This window comes from Lampetra fluviatilis, chromosome 23 (assembly GCF_964198595.1).
Source record: "Lampetra fluviatilis chromosome 23, kcLamFluv1.1, whole genome shotgun sequence".
NCBI lineage: Eukaryota > Metazoa > Chordata > Hyperoartia > Petromyzontiformes > Petromyzontidae > Lampetra > Lampetra fluviatilis.
Genome location: NC_136297.1, coordinates 8716132 through 8735579, shown reverse-complemented (window position 1 = coordinate 8735579; position 19448 = coordinate 8716132). Strand labels below are relative to the sequence as shown.

At 47.2% G+C, this 19448-nt stretch overlaps 1 protein-coding gene across 2 annotated transcripts in view; it reads right to left on the bottom strand.

Annotated features, from left to right (window-relative positions):
- The window catches only part of ADCY9 (adenylate cyclase 9), a 74082-nt gene that overhangs the window by 17074 nt on the left and 37560 nt on the right, over positions 1–19448 (bottom strand). For both annotated transcript variants that reach the window (XM_078867086.1, XM_078867087.1), the window contains exons 3-8: positions 15423–15580; positions 12411–12593; positions 10792–10956; positions 4883–5091; positions 2731–2833; positions 394–599 (exon numbers count right to left, since the gene is read on the bottom strand). In XM_078867086.1, coding sequence (XP_078723212.1) covers positions 394–599; positions 2731–2833; positions 4883–5091; positions 10792–10956; positions 12411–12593; positions 15423–15580 — 1024 coding nt within the window. The remainder of the gene's footprint in view (positions 1–393; positions 600–2730; positions 2834–4882; positions 5092–10791; positions 10957–12410; positions 12594–15422; positions 15581–19448) is intronic.

Below are 19448 nucleotides of genomic sequence, written 5' to 3'. Positions count from 1 at the left end.
AAAATAGTCCAGTTTATAATACTGGTTCCTTGGGTTAGATCTCAGAAAAAAAAAAACCTGTATTATGGATATTGGTCACGAAAGCCTACATCTTTTCTTGGTTCTTTCGGTAAAGTCACGTAGAAGGGAAATAATAAAATAATAAATATTAAACATAATAAAATACTATCGTATTTTATACTATCATATTTTATGATGTCGTATTTTATTATGTCAATATTATTATGTGTTATTTTTATTATTTTATTATTTCCCTTCCACGTGACTTTACCGAAAGAACCAAGCAGATGAATCCCTGCAGTCACGAAAGCTTTAAATCGAAAGCCTACGCGTTAAAACAGTTTACAGTCGAGTAGTTTCATAGCGCTATGCGACCAGCATGGCGACGCTGACCGTATGGAGACGAGCAGGCAGAACAGTTGCAGGGTGAAGGCAACGGCGAAGGTGACCATGGGCAGCAGGGGCACCTCGGGCCACGGGGGCAGCACGAGGAGGCAGGCGAGGGAGGCCAGCACGAACACCAGCGACGACAGCAGCACGTCCAGCAGCGAGCTGAACGTGGGGTTGGCGAAGGTATCCACGTGCCGCCCGTTAGCCACCTGCAGGCGGGCACAAGCGGACAATGACCTCCCGTTATAGCCGCACAAGACGGTTACGGACTCTTGGCCACAAGCGCCGTGAATGAGCGCGTACTAATGGCTGGCGCGGTGAATGAGTAGGTGGTGTGGACAGCACAAAGCTCCCCTTTGCAGGGATTGCTGAGGAAAGTGCCGTTAACGAGAACCTATTTGGTGCAGATATTTATACGCCGCACCAGATAATAATTCAAGGCCGCGTAGACCTCAGATGGGATGGAACAGTGGCGGTGGTGGTTAGCAATGCGCTATGATCCCAGCCGCGGCTAACATCAGTGGCGAGTTGCGTCTCGGCTGGTTCTGCACTCCTCTGCACCAACCCACACTGAGCTGTGACCAATGACACTGACCAGTGTGATCAAGTGTGGTCGTACAACCCCCACGATAGACATGGTGAGCCCCTCATCCAGTCGTGGATTGACAAAGGGCTGAAATTTGTTTTATTATAGACTTGGGATGCCGCCACGGTGTAATGGTCAGCGTACTGGACTCGCAATCCAGAGGTCGTCAGTTCAATCTCCCGGCGCTGCAGTTGAAACAATGGGCAAGTTTTTTTGATCTCTCCCACCTCTGTCCAGCCACGAGTAAAATTGGGTTCACCACAGATAAGTCCATCGGCAGGTCACGTGCGGGTGGCCTAAAGTGTGGGTATGTGCACCTCTTCCAAGATGTGTGGCCAGTGTGGAAGAGTAGGCCAAAACACCCACTAGAGAGGGGGCTCTTTTCGAGATTTCTCGAAGCGGGAGGCCCTTCTGGCAGCAGGGACGCGAGCAAGAAACTGCAGGTGCTCGCTGTCTGAATACTCTTCTTCTTCCACCCGTTTGTCCCACTCATGTGGGGTCCCCTGTCCTTGCCAACCTTCTCCACACTGCCCTGTCCTGCGTCAGCTCTCTTTCCGCTCCTCAGGTCACCATGTCCGCACCACATCGCCCCACCTCTTCTTCTGCCTTCCTCTTCATCTCTTTCCTTCCACTTGCATCACTTGCACCTTCTGAACAACATAATTTTCCTGTTGTCTCTCCACATGACCGAACCACATGTGCCTTTTCTCTCTCATCTTCTCTGTGATGTCTACCACACATTGAGTCTTCCTCTCACTTCTTCATTTCTCACCCTGCCCTTCCTTGTTAAACCCAACATCCACCGCAACATCCTCATCTCTGTGACTGCAACAGCTTGGTCCTCCCTCTTTCTTTTGCCCCGTCACTCGACCCCATACAACAGCACCGGTCTCACACCGTCTTGTACTATACACTACACTATACACTACTATACACTCCACACTCTTCCCTTCAACCAAACTGGGACCCCCTCTTATCGCATACTACACCAGTCATCTGTCGCCATTTCAGCCATCCATCCCTTGTTCTTGTTCTCATCCATCAGCACACATCGTTGCATCCAGGTGCTAAAACGTGTTCGTCTTCATTAACTGGTCACTTCCAATTTGCAGTCTTCCTTCTGAATTATTTCCACTGAAATTTGCCACCATACACCGAGTTTTTGTCCGACTGATCCTCTTACCAATTCCCTTCAATCTTTTGCACCCAGATCTTCAAATCATCCTCCACTACCCCTCTGCTTTCACCGCATAGCACAATGTCGTCTGCATTGTGCTATCTCTCGTAGGTGCGTCCAGCACCAGGATGAAAAGGATGGGGGCTCAGGGCAGAACCTCGCTTCACTCCCGCTGTGACGTGAAAGCTCTCCGACACTCCACAGCTGGTTCGCAGGTGCATTTTCCCTCCTTCAAACATGATCCTGGATCTGAATACTAACGAAAACAATTTGTTTTATTTTACCAAGTAAGGTCCACCGAGTTACACAGCTCTTTTTGAGAAGCGACTTGGCCACAAATGATAGCTCGACGAAGTAGCTCATCATGTGGGCATTCATAGCGGCAAAACACTCTAAACGCACGTCGATTCTAAATGTGGAGGGAAAAACTGGAGGACAGGGAGAAAAATCCACGGGGGAGAACATGCAAACTCCAAATATACAGGTGTCAGGGTCGGGATCGAACCCATGGCCTCCCACCTACCGGGCGAGGGAGTAAACACCTCGCTACAGAGGCGAATATGCCCGTTGTTCTCACCTCCTCCTGGTAGCTGGCCCGGTACGCCTTCTCCAGGTTCTTGTCCAGGAACTGCAAGCTCAGCTTGTTGATGGGTGGCTTGAAGAAGTAGTCCTCCATAAGTCTGCATAGCGGGTGGATACAGACAAACGCGCGCGCACGCACACACACACGGGTGTCTTTCGGTGGCTGTGTCAAGATCAGGCTTGTCCAATCAGTCAATCGACGTTCTTTATGTAACCAGGACTGGCCTTTCATAATCATGATCTTATTGTGTCGTGCAGATGTGAGTATTATTATTACTGTTGTTCAAGCAAGGAGTGATTAAAAAAAAAAATTTGCTTATCGATGGCCGATTGTTCAACTTTTGGATTTAAGCGGTGATATCGGCACACATTTGTCTACTTTGTGAATTCTTTCACAGGGTCATTAACGGCATATATTTTTTACGGTGGCAACTGGAATGGAAAAATCTGATTAATGTTCAAGTGAACATTCTCATCTAGACTCTGCCCAAACTATTTCGCTTCAAGAAGTTTACTATATTCACGAAGGAGCTCTTCAACATTCGGGACAATTTTTTCCTATATCTCCGTTTACTCAGGAAAGTCTCACCGAGTCTCACTCTTTTTCAGGTACACTCCTGTAATGTTTTTCGCGTAAGCGGTTACCGTTGCTATGTCTCATGCCAATTATGTAATTTTCAGGTAAATTTTCCAGCATTTGGGATGTAGGGCAGTGAATTTTGCTGAACTGCCCACCACAGAGCCCCCCAGCCCAATGACAACTTGTTTGTGTGTGGTGGCTGGCCACTCTTCCAAGCACTAACCAGGTTCACACCTTGCTCGGCTTCCGAAATCTGCGTGAAATGGTCAGAGAACATCGACGATTTACTGTAGTTCTATGCTCCCAGATACAAGCTCTCCGAATTTCAGTGTGGAGTTTTTGTTTTTGTTTAGCAACGGTTGAGGTGTACCTGTAAATGGGTTCTGTGTCGAGCACACACTGCCCTTAATCCACCCTACCCTACCTTAATCTAAGTTGTCTTGTGGTTATTGTTGTTTGACTTGCATCCCACTGGGATATTTGCACAGGGTTGGTGTACGGTGATTTTTTCTGCAATATTTTGCTGTCTTTTCTTGGATTTTCTGTTTGCACACTTTAAGATGTTTTCTTGTTCATGTTTTTGTTTGTTGCGGTTGCACCCGATTCAAGAGCCGAATGGCTCACAGGGCTATACCTAATAAATTAACTTTGAACTTTAGTGGCGCACGCTCTGTAATCGAGCGCTGCGGAGGCGAGGATTGGCGGATCGCACAAACGACGTTGCCAAACTCCTTTCCCATGGGCGTTGAGGAAGTGCCATACGCTGGCTCTGTGTGGAACAGTGGTTCTCCCTCGCACGGATAGTTTTTCTCCGGGTGCTCCGGTTTCCTCCCATGTGTGAACACTAATTGATTGGCCGATAACACCTTAATATATAGACGACGGGAAGTGACTGCTCACGCGTGTTTTAAGTTGAGGTTATGATTGTTACAGAGGCTCCATTCATCGGCAAAATCTGTGGCTTACTATATCGCTGGATTACTTTTTTATATTCTCATCGATTTTCTCACCAGTTTTATTCCAAGTGTGCCATCGGCATAAAAGTGCTGCTGAAGTAAGCTATTGATTGATTAGTTGGGGGTGAGAGCCTGGGCTGGTCTATCGAGTGTGATCAACACGTGAATGTATCGTTCCCAGTGATTAGCAAGGTGTGCTCACTCCATCAGGACCGGTGACGTGAATACTCATGGGACCAAATTCTTCGGCCATTGTAATATAAACATTTATGGATTGTTAGCAATGTCGCCAGGAGACTGCAGTGGCTAAAGTCAATAACTATTGCAAGAAATAGCCATAAGCCTAGCCAGGCAGGCAAGAGACTAATCTCATGTGGAAAATAGTGGTGATGGTGAAGATAATGGTTGAGGTGGCGATAACAACAGTGGTGGTATAGATGGCGGTGACAGTTGATAGTGGCGGTGATAGAGATAGTGGCGGTGATAGAGATAGTGGTAGTGATAGTGGTATTGGCGGTGGTGATGGTGGCAGTGATCGAGACAGCCATGGCGGGTGATCGAGCCGTGGTGGTGGAAGCCACTGTTGTTGGCAGTGGTTGTGCGTGTCATACCGATCGCTCTTGATGACCTCCACGAAGTGAATGTCGCTCTGCCTCAGCAGGTGCTTGTAGCGCATGTTGATGGGCAGCAGGGGCGCGCGCTCCTTGCACATGCGCTCCTGCAGTGTCTCGACGAGCGACGTGCGGCTGTTTGCCAGTTTTCCCTCTTCCTTGACGGCCAGCAGCCCGTTGTGAACCTTGGGCGGACCCTTGCAGGGCGGCTGTGTGGCACACAGTGCAGCGCGGTAAGGCACGGCGTGCGATGGATCTACCGAGGTCGCAACGGAGAGGAATACGCCACAAGACAACCAATCTATGGGCCTTGTGGACCGATGTTTTCAAGGGCCACTTGTCAACAGTGTGTGGACTGACACACTTTGGGCTTGTGTAGGATGCACTGTTGGATGGGTGACGACTGTTGACAAAACAAGTGATGGAATGGCAGCCTCAGGAAAGAACACAACCGATAGAAATTTAACAGTGTGGTCCAGAGCGCAGCACAGGTTCGCAATGCCATAAATGCTCGTCACGTATGTTATGAAATGCTGTGTGTGATGCGACGTGTAAATAGTGTACTTTTTAGTTATCCAATTAAATATAATATTTGTGTATTTTAGTTTAAAATCAATAAATTACACAGGCTTAAAAGAAAACACACTTGAATTATTCATGGTTTTCAAAAGCCACTTGTCCATGCCAACATTTGCAAAAGTAAATTGATGTTAATATTAATTAATGTTTGAGTGCTGGTTTAATTATGGTTGTTTTTGCTCTAAGTCATATTTGATAGGTTTTTTTCCCTCCTCTGATTTATATTTGAGTCGGAAATGTACTTTATTTCGTTTGTTTTGCTTTTATCATTTTGGAGGACTCAGGTCAATCTTGCAAATGATACTCTCCTAGTCCCTTCAGTTCTTCCCTGGCTAAACAAAACAAACCTGGAAATTTGAACATAGATCAAATAGGAAAAAAAAATCAGGGGCATCGCATTTGTGAAAACAAGAGGAAGTGGACTTGTATGTCTGAATGTACGTATTTTGAACTTCTTTCGCACCATACGTAGCCAACCATGCTAATCGGTGGTGCGTGGGAAAGACAAAAAAACTAAACACAAGAATCAGTTTTAAAGACATTAGTTTTTAATCTATATTTAAAAAAGCGCAGTTCCAGTGGCGTCCTAATATCAGAAGGAAAAGCGTTCCAGACGGCAGCAGAAGCGCATCCGAAAGTGCGCGATGCAAGTGACCGTCTTTGTTCACTGGCCAGCCAAAAGCCGCTGCGAGGATGACCGGAGTTCGGGTGACGCATCACAGGAAGAGAGGATGGCTGACGAGCGAGACAAACGATGGAACGGCAGTCAAGAGAGCGAATAGTGGAGCAATAATATCAGGTTGTGTGTATCAATGAGATATATTGTGGCATCACGCAATGGTGGGAGGTGGTATGAGCGTAGGGAGGTCTTCTTTCACCCAGCATTGGGTTTATGACAAGTAAAACAAGTATAACCCGTAAAAACAAAGTTTTTCACTATAAATCCTTTATATGCGTGGCATCGGGGCGGCTAGAGTCCTCTCGTCCTCTGGCTTGAGATGGCTGCCACCTATGGGTCAGATGATTGTGTGCCAGCATTAACCAATTGGTAAATAAATATTTTGAAAAAATTCCCTAAACAGTGTAAAATTTTGGAAAAATTTTTTCACGAAAATTCATTGTCACACACAACGAGTCTGTGTGCAAAATGTCAGCTCGATTGGATCACGGGAAGTGGGTTAAAAAACGACCGAAAGATTTGCACGGTCCTAAGCAAGCAAGCGAACTTAATATAAAGGATTTTAAAAAAATGCGTGATTTTCGTCACAGCCACACTTAATTTTGTGCCAGAGCCGGTGTTTCAACCCAGAGACCACAGCAGTTCTGGCTCGATGTCCTGATGGCACTGACAAAAGATCAGCTTCCTCATGTTCCCAAACCGCCTATGACCAAATTCACGCAGAATTCTGAAGCTAAACAGGTGGTGAACCTGGTGAGTGCTTTGAAGGGTCGCCACCATGCACAAACAGGTTGTAATGGGGTTGTGGGCTACGTGGTGGGCAGTTCAGCAGATTTTAATGCTCTACCATAATTCTATGCATCCACATCCACGTTCCCTGCCTTCACCAATCTGCACTGACCAGCGTGGTAAAGTATGGTTAAGTAACTGCCACGATCCACACAACGCGGGGAGGCCCTGATCCACTCGTGAATTGATAAAGGGGCCTGTTTCTTGTACAGGACAAGTACCCTCAGCAGTTACCTGTGAAGATGCCACAGCATTTGTACAACTATACATTCGTTGCCCAGTAGATGGCGCGCTTGGAACACTGTGTGTGTTGCAGTGTGCAATAGTGATCCAGTCACGATATGGTCACCACAATCTTGGTCCGTTGTGGTGCCCACACGAGCGATTTGGTGATTCGTTTGCAGTTCTCTTACGCGATGAGAACTGAGAATATAAGCCAGATGTTCTGTCCTCAGTCTTAGGACAATTTTGAGCATGTCTGCAGGCAGGTATATAAACAAAAAAGTTAAATTTTTATTTTAAATTTTAACAGGTAAGGTCCACTGAGCTCAAAAGCTCATTTTCAGAATAGACCTGGCCACAAATGATAGCTCACCGAAGTGGATCGTCAAGCAGACATTGAGAGCGGCAGGCAAAGACTCTAAATGCACGCAGACGCTAAATGTGGAGGGAAAACCCAAAGGACCCGGAGAAAAATCCACACAACCACTGGGAAAACATGCAAACAAACTCCAAATATGGAGGCATCAGGGTCGGGATCCAACCCAAGGCCCTCCCCTGTGTACGAGCCAAGGGAGATAACATCTCGCCACCGTGGCATCCATGACCAAATCACCCAGAATGCACCCGGTCGTCAAATGTCTTGACAGCAATGCAAAGTCAAGCCTGGATGAGTGCGTTAACAGGCATCCACCCTGCACAACACAGGTAGTCGGGGAACTGCGGGCCTACGTGGGCCTACGTAACACGATTGGCTACGTACGGTGCAAAAGAAGTTCAACATACATACGGTCAGTGTAGGGCAGATTCCTTTGTTGTACTGCAGTTCTATGCTCCCACATAAAGCTCTCCGAAATTACCAAGCCGCGATGGAAAGCGTGGTGAAAGTAGTGTCAAATAACAGCCATGACCTTGCACAGCATCGGGAGGTCCTGATCTAGCAGTGGAGTGACAAAAAGGGGGCTGTACATGTATATTCAGACAAATACATGTCCTGTACAAACTAAATTCTCATTTGCATAAATGTATTTAGTTAGAGACTAGACAGAACATTGTACATCAAGACACAAAAACAAGACGATGATATTGAGAAATAAAATGTTTGAGTTCGAGGGAACAGATATCACAATGATCGTTATATCATGACATTTAATATCTTATTTAATTAAATGCTATCGCAGCAACCCTGCTGGATACATGTCTCCAAGATAAGATCTGATCCATATATGTTTTTGGGTTGGGTCACGTGGTGGTAGTTTTATACCAACATTCTTGCCATTAACTCTCTAACCACCTGAAAAGATATTCACGTTTCCAGAACTTTTATTGATACGAGGCCAAATGTACTGATCAAATTCTGATCAATAAATCACCTAACCTGTGGCTTCAGATTTTTATTGACTGAATTTAACATCAATATTCGATGACGTTTTGCTGTGAGCTCCATCAGGCAATGAGCCCGGGAGTCCATGTTTTACGTCAAGATAATTCTAAACCTGGCAACCCCTGATCAGTGCCTACCTTATTACAGACCAATTCAGACCTAATTAATCACCCCGTGCCCTTATAAATCTCAACGTTCCTCCTACAAAGCCCCATCACAAGGGAGAAACACGAACAAGTAGACAGTTTTTGTTTTGCTGGTATTGGAATGGCTGTACGCCGTATGGACCTGAAAACTCAATTTCTCTGTACAAAAATAAGGGTAAACCGTATGGGTTGACAGGTTTGTAATACCTGTTTGTTTTAGGTTGCTTCTTTATTTAAACACGGGGCAGTGAGATACTGCATTTGTACAGAGTGACAGCAGCAGCACCTTCACTCTGAGCCACAAGTGCAGTGGTGTTTCTTGATGCTCGATGCGCTCCGCATGGTCCCATTAGCTTTCACGATAATCGGTGACCTTACAAGGAATCGGGGCCCAAATAAGGCAGACGCAGGCCGGTGAGGGAGTGGAGGCGAGACCGGGAGACATGGAATGCAAGAGGGACAGTGTAAGATGGCCAAGTCCAAGGGGAATGACCCAGGAATATACGAAGACCATTGGAGCGAAGCAGAGTGCGCAGGGGAAGAAGTTGCGGAGCATCTTCTTGGTTCTTTCGGTAAAGTCACGTAGAAGGGAAATAATAAAATAATAAAATAAAACATAATAAAATAATTCTCACGACGTTTCGGCCACAACGCAAGCAGCCGTCCTCACCTAATTCTCACGATGTTTCGGCCACAACGCAAGCAGCCGTCCTCACTTCTACGTGACTTTACCGAAATAACCAAGAAGATGAATCCCTGCAGTCACGAAAGCTTTAAATCGAAAAGTTGCGGAGCCACAAACAGCAAGCACAGCGGTTTAACGAGAAGCAAAGGGGGGAAAAATACAAACATGTAAGAACGAACAGAAAGCAATGGGAAGTGCAGGAAAGTCGACACCAAATTGAATGCTATTGATAATTAAATCAGAATCAGAATATTTAATTCTACTGGAGGAATCCGATGAGCTATAAATCTCGTTTTCACAGATGTCCAGTAGGGCCGTGTAAGAACATTACAACAACAACAAACAAAAGAAAAACACGATAGCAGTGCAAAGTACAAGAAAGGTAAACAAATCACCCAAACAAAGAAAGAAATAACTTATTTTTAAGAAGCAACCGGTCCACAAATGATAGCTCAACAAAGTAGCCCATAATTTGGACATTTATAGCACTAAAATAATCTAAATAATCTCAACGCATGAATGTGAATGCAGCACAAAGTGGTGGAAATGTTGTCCGCTGCACATTGCCCATTTAAAATGTTTGAATATGCTTCAGCTAATGGACCTTCTTATAAGGTTGCTTGAAGTGTGACTGCCTCGAATATTACCTTTGTTTTTTTTCTAAACTCATGACAACAATGTATGTGGAAAATTGTATATACTGTATATATGTGTGTGCATAACAATGTATATAGTATATGGACATGATAGTGTAGACATCATCAATCCATCCATCACTCATCAACCATAATCTTCATCCATTAAATTAATCATCACCCATCAAAATCTTTGTTGACTGGAATGTTAAAATTACATTCAGATGTGCCAATGCTTTATTTAACTTTGAAAAATTAGACATGCAAAATCAGCCTCTGACCAAAACGCCAGGAATGCTCCCAGATTCTCGGCATATCTCGGAAGCCAAGCAAGATTGAGGGATTGAGTTGGGATCGTGTTTGGATGAGTGACCACAATGCACGAACAAGTTGTCAGAAGAGAGCTTGCAGGGATAGCTAGCGGGCAGTGCAGCGCAGTGCAGCAAAGTCCATTATGATACTCTAACGTATGTAATCACAGGTATCGGGGGGAAGGACAACAAACTAAACACAAAAAACTGTTTTAAAGAATTTATTTTTGATCTACCTTTATACTCCCCACGACTGTTTCCCCCACTTTCACCAACCTGCACTGCCCAGCGTGGTGAAGTACGGTCAAATAACCCCGGGGATTCGCATTGCGTGGGAAGGCCCTCTTCCAGCAGTGCACGGACAAAAAGGATGTGCATGTGCACATTAAAGACCGAGGGAATTTAGACCAAAACGTTCGTTAGGCATATGTGCCGGGCACTTCATTTGTCACGAGAGAGACAAGGAGATGATGTGGGGCTACCTCCGGGCCCAGTGCTCGGTCCTTGCTGGCCGCGGAGTCCTGGCACCCATTGTGCCCCCCCACCGCTTTCTCCTTGATCGCAGCACCACCACAGCCGCCCCCGCCGCCACCTCCACCGCTGCCGTCACCGCTGCTGCTTGAGAAGACACTGGGCGTACACGGCGCCTGTCGACATGACAGCATCAAATCAGAGGTGGCCGAGGTAGCCAGGTGGCTCTCAAGAGGATAATGCCGGGTCAGAGAACGGAGCCGGGCACGGCTGAAATGCTGATCCGGTAAGCCACCCGCGATTAAACAAGGATCTCAGGTTTGCAAGGTGAAGGTCCCAGTGCGGTCACCAATGTTATCATACAAAAACCCGTAATGTTAAATGCAGCTTTCGCTTAATTTGGCATATTTCCAGCTCTGAGGAGTTCAACATTTTCACTTATAATTACCATCTGGTGAATGCTTCTATAGCAGAGTACTTGTGAAAAGTGTCGTGCACCTGGTGTGGAAAAGAGGCAATTAAAAGGACCTCAGAAGTGGTCATCTTCAATTTCCCGAGGCTATCCTCTAGCATGGGGAGAAAAGACTGCTTTAATTGATAGATACATGGGAATGAGAAAAGTGGTTGGGAAGCACATGGCATTGCGCCACGAGTTGGAATCCCTCTATCGCAATTTAGAGATCAAACCACGTTCCTAAGAGTTTCGACACCACTTTTTTTTTACCACTGGGATGATTGGCCAATGTGTGGCGTGTGTGGAGAAATTTAAGTACAGTACCTGAAGTGAGCTCAGTGGACTAAAATTCGAAACGCAGCGTTTCCAGGTCAAAAATATATCCCCTCTAGTATGCAATAAGTGATGTCAAATAGCGCTGCCACAAAGGTTGCGGTGACGTTTGCGGTCCGTTTCAAAGTGGCCGAACGCGTTTGTGGCCATGGGCCGCATGAAATGAAGTCGCGGGCCGTTGTCCAGCCCAAGGAGCCGTGGTTTCCCCCCCATTTCTGCTCTGATGATGCTCGTTGCAATTATTGGCAAATCGTCATACTCAAATTGTAAATGTTGTGGTTTTACTCTCCAACACACCGGCGTGCTCAACCAGTAACGAATTGCCACGTTCTATTCACGTGACAAACCTTACTAATTGGCTGTGTCGGGTGATGGTGGGTTTAACGACACATTAATAATTACGCGCTCTAACCCCAAAAAAAACACCATTTCGGAAAGTATTGGTCGTGAAAGCCTACTGCGCGTTAAATTGCTCTAAGTTAACCTACCAATGTGCACTCAGCTGTAGGGGTCGGCACGGTTTGGCTCAAACCACCAAACCGCGGTTTGAACCGAACCAAATCGGTTTGGTTTGGCTCTGTTTGAACTGGTTCGGTTTGGTTTGGGGCTACGAAAACCGACTCGGTTTGGCTCGGACAGGGTGGAACCGGCTCAAACTAGTTTGGTTCAAGCCAACTTAAGAGGTTTGGTTTAGCTTAGTTTGGTTTGGTTTTGGTTTGGTTTGGTTCAGTCGTCGCTGGTTTGGTTTGGATTGCTCAATTTGAAACCAGTTTGAGTCGGTTCAAACCGTGCCGACCCCTACTCAGCTGTCAGCTGGGGAAGGGGGGAGGGGTCAGCACTCGCCTTGCTGCCGTGTGCGTTTGCGCCGTCAGAGTGCGGCCGGGGGGGTCGCGTGGCCGGCGCTGCCTCGGTCTGGGGGTCCTGGTCGGCTCCGGCGGCTGCTGCTGGTATTGTGGGGCCCACGGGGGCCCCGGCCGCCAGAGTCTGGCCGTCTTCCAGGAGGTGGCTTGAGGGCAGGGAGCCGCCCTAGAGGGAGAACGGACGACACCCGTGGCTTCTTAAAAAATGCGTCTTGTTAAACATTGAAAGGTGGTGGAAACTCTCCATTCTTATGACAGTGCAGAGGTCGCAAATGGGTTTTGATTCCTTACCCGTACCCGGCCGCACCAGGGTCGCAAACGGGTACCCGTACCCGGCCGTACCCGTACCCTATCCGTACCCGGCCGGGTACGGGTAGGGTACAGGTATCGGGTACCTGATTGCGACCTCTGGGATGAAGCCATGTTGCAGGCGCGGGTGAGTTGATTCTAGAAACTTGAATTGTGAGAAGAGACAAGACGTTGGGAAATGAGTGACAAACGATTACTCACCAGTGACTCACGGCCTACCCGTACCCGTACCCGGCCGCACCATGGTCGCAAACGGGTACCCATACCCGGCCGGGTACGGGTAGCCGGGTATCGGGTAGGGTACGGGTATCGGGTACCCGGTTGCGACCTCTGTGACAGTGACCAGTCTTTCATTGGCTCTCCGTCAAGTAGTGTTCATATTCTACCAAAGGGATCACAGGCTAAGTTTATCCGGCCAGGATTGTAACTTTTAATCTCACAATCATGCACACGCGTATTTATCCCATTTGCCAATTATTTAGTACTGTGAACAGGGCCGCTGCTTGATTTCTTCAACGTGAAACCCAAAAATGTAATAACTCTAATTATGTACGTGCCTTGGCACGTACATAATCAGTCAAGTAAGCCATTACAAGACTCTCATGACATCACTGGTTTAATATTTATCTGCTTTGGGTGTTCACCTTGTGTCACATGGATGGCATTTGCTAATAAACTAACTAAACATCGCCGTGTTTTGGCTACAATACATTATAATGTCATTGCAGTGGCATCACTACAGTGTTGTGATGGAATACATGAAGCCTGTGATTATTAAGTCTTTATTTCTCATTCAGCTTCATTCACGGAACCTGGGGTATGTTTCTACAAAACGTTATTGTATTTTTGGTTGCAATATTTTTAATAATAATGGTATTTATCCAGTAAGCGCTCACCAAAAGTTTTAAGACTCATTTTCAGTAGGACCCTGCATGGGGATATTTTTTGTCAATTCCACTAAAGAGTGTTTTGGCTTCATATGGGAGGAATCCAGAGTACCTGGAGAAAACTCACGCATACGAGCGGTTAACATCCACATCTCTGAATATATGGATGGACGAAATAATCCATTGTACTGTGATGCTCCGGCCACCTTTCAACCCAAGGCTACAACACCTGCTATTGCCACGTGGCCTCCTAAGCTAGGCTCAAACCTGCCTAGCTTCCCAAATCTGCCGAGATCGAGCGCACTCAAGAGTGACCTGGTGTGGGTATTATGTGTGCTGCGTTTCCGTGTCCATGTGTGTGGTTTGAGTGTGGTGTGCATTTGGTGTGAACGTGCCGTGTGGTATGCGTGTTGTGCCATTGCGGTGTGTATTTGTGCGTGCCGTACGCTGCGCGCAATGCGACCTGCGTGCCGTTGTTACTTGGTGTGTATGTGTGCATGGTATCCGTGTGTAGTGCACCTAGCCTGGCACAGGTGCCGTGGTGATGTCACCGCCACTCGGTGGCAAATTGCGGCTGTTGTGTATATGTATAGCGTGTGGTACAAGTCTAATCGTGTCATCATCACCTGCGATGTGTGGTGCATGTTTGTGTGTCTTTATGGTATCCGTGTTTTTGTAAGGAGCAGTGATGCAGCGGTTTGCGCATTTGCACTAAGAACCCAGCGACCCTAAGTTCAAATCCCGCTCGTGACAAAAACCAGGAGCGATTATTTGACTCAGTCTTAAATAAGTATCTGGTGCAGTCTGTAAACATCAGTCCTGAGGAGACAAAGGCGGCCAGGCATGGTGCTGGCCACCCAGCCTCTCGTCTACAGTAACCGGCATAAATAGATAATCGCTCACAGCACTTGCTCCAACAGTTTGTGAAAGGCTCTATGGGGGATCTTTGATATTTTATCTCTGGAGGGTATCCGTGTTTTTGTAGTGTGAAGTAAACTTCAAGCTAAACTATTTTTATTTGACCAGCTAAGGCCCACTGAGCTATATAGCTCTTTTTCAGAGGCGACCTGGCCACAAATGATAGCTCAGGCGTCAGGGTCGAGATCGAACCCACGACCTCCTGCATACCAGGCGAGGCAGATAACATCTCGCCACTGGGGCGCAGTGTACTCTTGCAAACACAAAGATCCCCGTGTAGCCATAACAAACTGTTGGAGCAAGTGCTGCTAGCGAAAAGCACCTCTGAAGGTCAGAACGTCACAGGAAGGGGTGGGTGGCCAGCACCACGCCCGGCCGTCTTTGTCTCCCGAGCGGCAATGTCTACACACCGCACCAGCTACTCATTTGAGGCGGAGTTGACCTAGGGGAGGCCCAGGATCAGTTCAGATAATCGTCACTGGTAGTGGCCGTGAGTGGGAATTGAACCCAGGTCGCCGCATTCGTAGTACAGCACGCTAATCGCTACACTACCACTCACCAAAGACAAAGATCCCCCGTATAACCTTAACAGACTGTTGGGCAGGTGCTGTTAGCGAGCACCTCCGAAGGCCGGCACGGCACACGAGGGGGCGAGTGGCCAAGACCACGCCCGACCGCCTTTGTCTCCCTAGCGGTGATGTTTACAAAACCACACCAGGTACTCATTTGAGGCCCAGGACCGGTTCAGATACTTGTTACTGGTGTTAGCCGTGAGCAGGAATCAAACTCGGGTCGCCAGGTTCGAATCACAGCGTGCGAACCGCTACACTACCACTCACCATACCCTGACACACAGACACACACGCGCGTGCCGTCATCACCTGGTGTGCATGCAGGGCAAGCGGCTCGTCTCCCCAGGGTGGGCTCCACGGGTAGAGCAGACAGCCCTGGCTGGAGGACAGCACCGGCTGGGAGCCCTCGCGCCAGCTCGGACGCGCGTCCTCATCCCGGTAGCCAGAGATGAGGAAAGTCTTCATCCCTGCACGCGCATGCGCGCACACAGGCATCGTCTAGTTGGCTAACGTACTCAGTTTGTACATGTTGTGGCTTGGCTCTCCAACACACCGGTGTGCTGTACTAGTGACGAATTGGCATGTTCTGTTTACGTGACAACCCTTACTAGTTGGCTGTGTCGGGTGGTGGCGGGTTTTAACGACATTCATATATTTACGTGATCTAACCCAAAAACCTCGATTATGAAGGCATCGTCTAGTTGGCTAACAAGCGAATACTGTGCGTGCCGGGCGGTGGTGGCTATGCACGTGGCCTGTGATCGAGCCAGCATTGTGGAGGCAGCGAGCGTTAGTGGAGGTACACAAATGTTGTAAAACTCCCTTCCTGTTAGCATTCGGGTGCCATACCCTGGCTTGCCAGGAGAATATGGTAAAAAGAAAACGTGGGCTTTATCTAATCTATCTGTATGGGATAGAGGATTGCCCCCTCGCACGTGTGAGTTTTCTCTGGGTGGTCCGGTTTCCTCCCGCATGTAAACACTTATTAGAATGGCCATGGTAATATATAGAGGACTGCAGAGCTTAACAAATTGTTCGTGTCGGTTCACCGCGTGGCTGCTGCCTGCTTATCTGTGGTTCTTTGCACTTGGGCTGGAACAATGCTACGAATTCCAATAACTCTGTGAGCAAGTCAAGTGGTTGCCCGATTGATACACTTGCCCCCACCAGAGGAATGTCGAATATCCGCCACTGGCTCAGGGCTGTAAACAGGAGATGAACACCTCCTCAACGTAGGCGGAAAATCACTTTGGTTCTGTACCAATTCACCACTCCACCTTCCACATTGGGGATCAGGATTCAATTGGAGAATCAATTAATGTTTTGTCCATTATTAACGCCACTCAACTAAGGAATTGCCGGTGCCACTGGTGGGCAGATGAAGTTTCCCCACCCAATGTGTCACTTAAAACCGCTTGGGTCGGAAAGGTATAACTGTTTGCGGCCCATGTGGGTACATTTTGCATCGTGCTTTAAATCGACTGGCTTGTGAACACATATGTGAGTTAATGATTGTCCGGGTGTGTTTCCATTCGGTGTCCATTATGTAACCATGTGAGAATCTTTGAGGCTTATATTTTGCCAGGAATACCTGATGCTCGTTTGTTCTGTATCGTCTGTGCAGTGATCACCTCCATTCATCATCATTATCATCAACAGCTATGCTTCATGCACTGCGAGCTGAAGGCAGCGCATGGCATTGTCGTGCACTGCAGCGCCTCTAGTGGCTCTAGGGTCCACATTAATTACCTACTATAATCACCCAGAAATGTCTGTCCGTCCCGCATGTGACGTCACTGCACATGAGGCCCACCCCCCTCATTAATATTCATGAGTGGGTGGATTTTTACACGAACGTAGAGGAAGGTCGAGCTGAATTAAATAATGTATTACGCAAAGTCGCTTCTAATATGACGTTTCTTTACAGAAAGTGACGGTAAAAACTAAATCTACGCAGCACAGTGCTACATCCGTGCGTGACGTCACTGCAAAAGAGCCCCCCCCCTTCATTAATATTCATGCCCGCATGGAAATTTACAGTAACGCACAAGAAGGTCGCGCACTCCACATGCCGCACCCCTCCCCAATAACCATTAGCGGGTGACGTCACTCCACATGGGGCAACCCCCCCCTCATTAATAATCATGAGCTGAACAATTTTTCTTTTGAATGTTTCAGATTTACTGCAATATACACACATCCTTGGACGGGAAATAAGCTAGTTGCATAGAACGTATAACAATCCAAAATAATACATTGCTAAATGCAAGATTGAATGCATTCGTGCATGCATGCATTGTGACGGTAAGAATCAATTTCAATTGACGTGGACCGATGCATTGTTACACTATGAATACACAGGTTCGTGGACGGATATTCAAGCCAGGCAGAGCTCTGTTTATGCCTCCTTCCACTAACTCCGCCAAGACGAAGCGATCTGCCAGGCTTAAATATCCCTCCACCAACAAGTGAATGCCACCAATACTGTACCTCGACTCACTCACACACCCCATGCTTTTTCATCGACCAATTTATACACGTACCCATTTAGCCACGTAAAGCACGCAAGGAACACTGCTCTCGTCAACACATCCGCCTACCTGCCGACCTTCCTGCCACTGCATTCACTCATCACACACACCTAACTATTCAAACAAACAAACCATTCATACACCCGCGTTAACGTGCACAAAGGCAAGACCCAGGAGATGGGCCGCCACACACACACACAGTTAGACCGGTAACAGGGCGGCACCACCGCTATTTAAAATAAGACCACACAAAGAAGCCTACACAGCATGCGCCAGGACAAGGACACTCAGTTACAGTAACAGGACACTGCCTGCAATTCCAGGCTGTACGAGCTCATTGCAAGCTATTGGAAGGACATTTTGTCTTGTTTCGGCAATAACATGCGGAGAAATGGCTTGTTTACCAAAGTCATCGCACGGCTGACTCTGTAAACTAAACACGCCATTAGTTAGGTGCTTTTACAGCGGCGAGGTCGCTGTACCAGCAAGAGACAGCACAGCGTCCAACGAGAGCCATGTGCTTGAAACGCTGTATGTCTAGAGCCTCACAAAAGTTGCGAGAAAGCGGTCAGATAATATAATTGGAGGAGGCATTGTGTTTGTCCAAGTCAGCAACAGTTAAAAAATATATCTGCAATAATCTCACACATATGGATATATATGGAAAGACGCGGGGATATGGGGGGGGGGGCTGCTAGCTGGCATAATTTGTTCGTGGGATGCAAAAAGAACCACAGCAAATGTAGAATCTGCATCCCGCGTGGAGGGCGCATGCCGCCCAGTGTTCCCAAGGCTTCTGCAAGCCAAGAGAGGTCACATCTGTAACGCTTGCCAAATGTTTTTGAATTATTCAGCCTTATTAGTACCTGTGACCATAAAAGGAGGCCACCGTCCAAGAGAGTCACGCTCGTGATGTGGATTTTTTTTTCTTCGTAAAACCTTATTTAGAATCACTCTCATTTATTCTTTATTTTCTTTGACGTATTTTCGTTAGGGCGGCCGGGGCATGCGAGATCTGTGTAGTCGCACGCGCGCGTCACGGGCGGTGGGGAATTTACGGGGGGTGAGATTGCTGCTGGGTGCGTCACCTGCACTTGCTCATCAACAACTGCGCTGCACTGCTGTCTTCTGCCGTTTAACACGTAGTTCTTTCACGACCAATATTATATCCATAATAAAGGGGGTCTTTTTTTTAGGTTAGAGCGCGTAAATATAAATGTGTCGTGAACCCACCACCAGCCGACACAGCCAATTTGTAAGGTTTGTCAAGTATACAAAACGTGCTAATTTAGTTATTACTTCAGCACACTGGTGTGTTGGAGAGGAAACCCGCAACATTTACGATTTGAACGCGACGTTTCACCGGCGATTACAACCACCTTTGTCAAACAGATTATTTTGCAAATCGCCTGATGAAGCTGGTTGTAATCACCAGCAAAACGTCGCGCTCAAACTGTCTCTTCTCCTATGCAAATGTTCCACTGGTGCAAGCCAATGCCAATGGGGAAGGAATACCTAGATAATGTTGGCTAAACTATTAGACCGCTCCCCCTACCCCCCTCAGGCCATTCTCCAGAAGAGTTTTTTTGGGGGGGTTTTGTTTTGTTAACGTGACAAACTTCACTTATTGGCTGTGTGAGGTGGTGGCGGGTTTAACGATACATTTATATTCGTGCGATCTAACACAAAAAACTTTTCTCATGGACATTGGCCGCGAAAGCCTAGGTGTCAAACTGACAACGCATTCTATCCGCACAACACACATGATATACTGAGAACCCACGTCCTTTATCACGGCGATGAC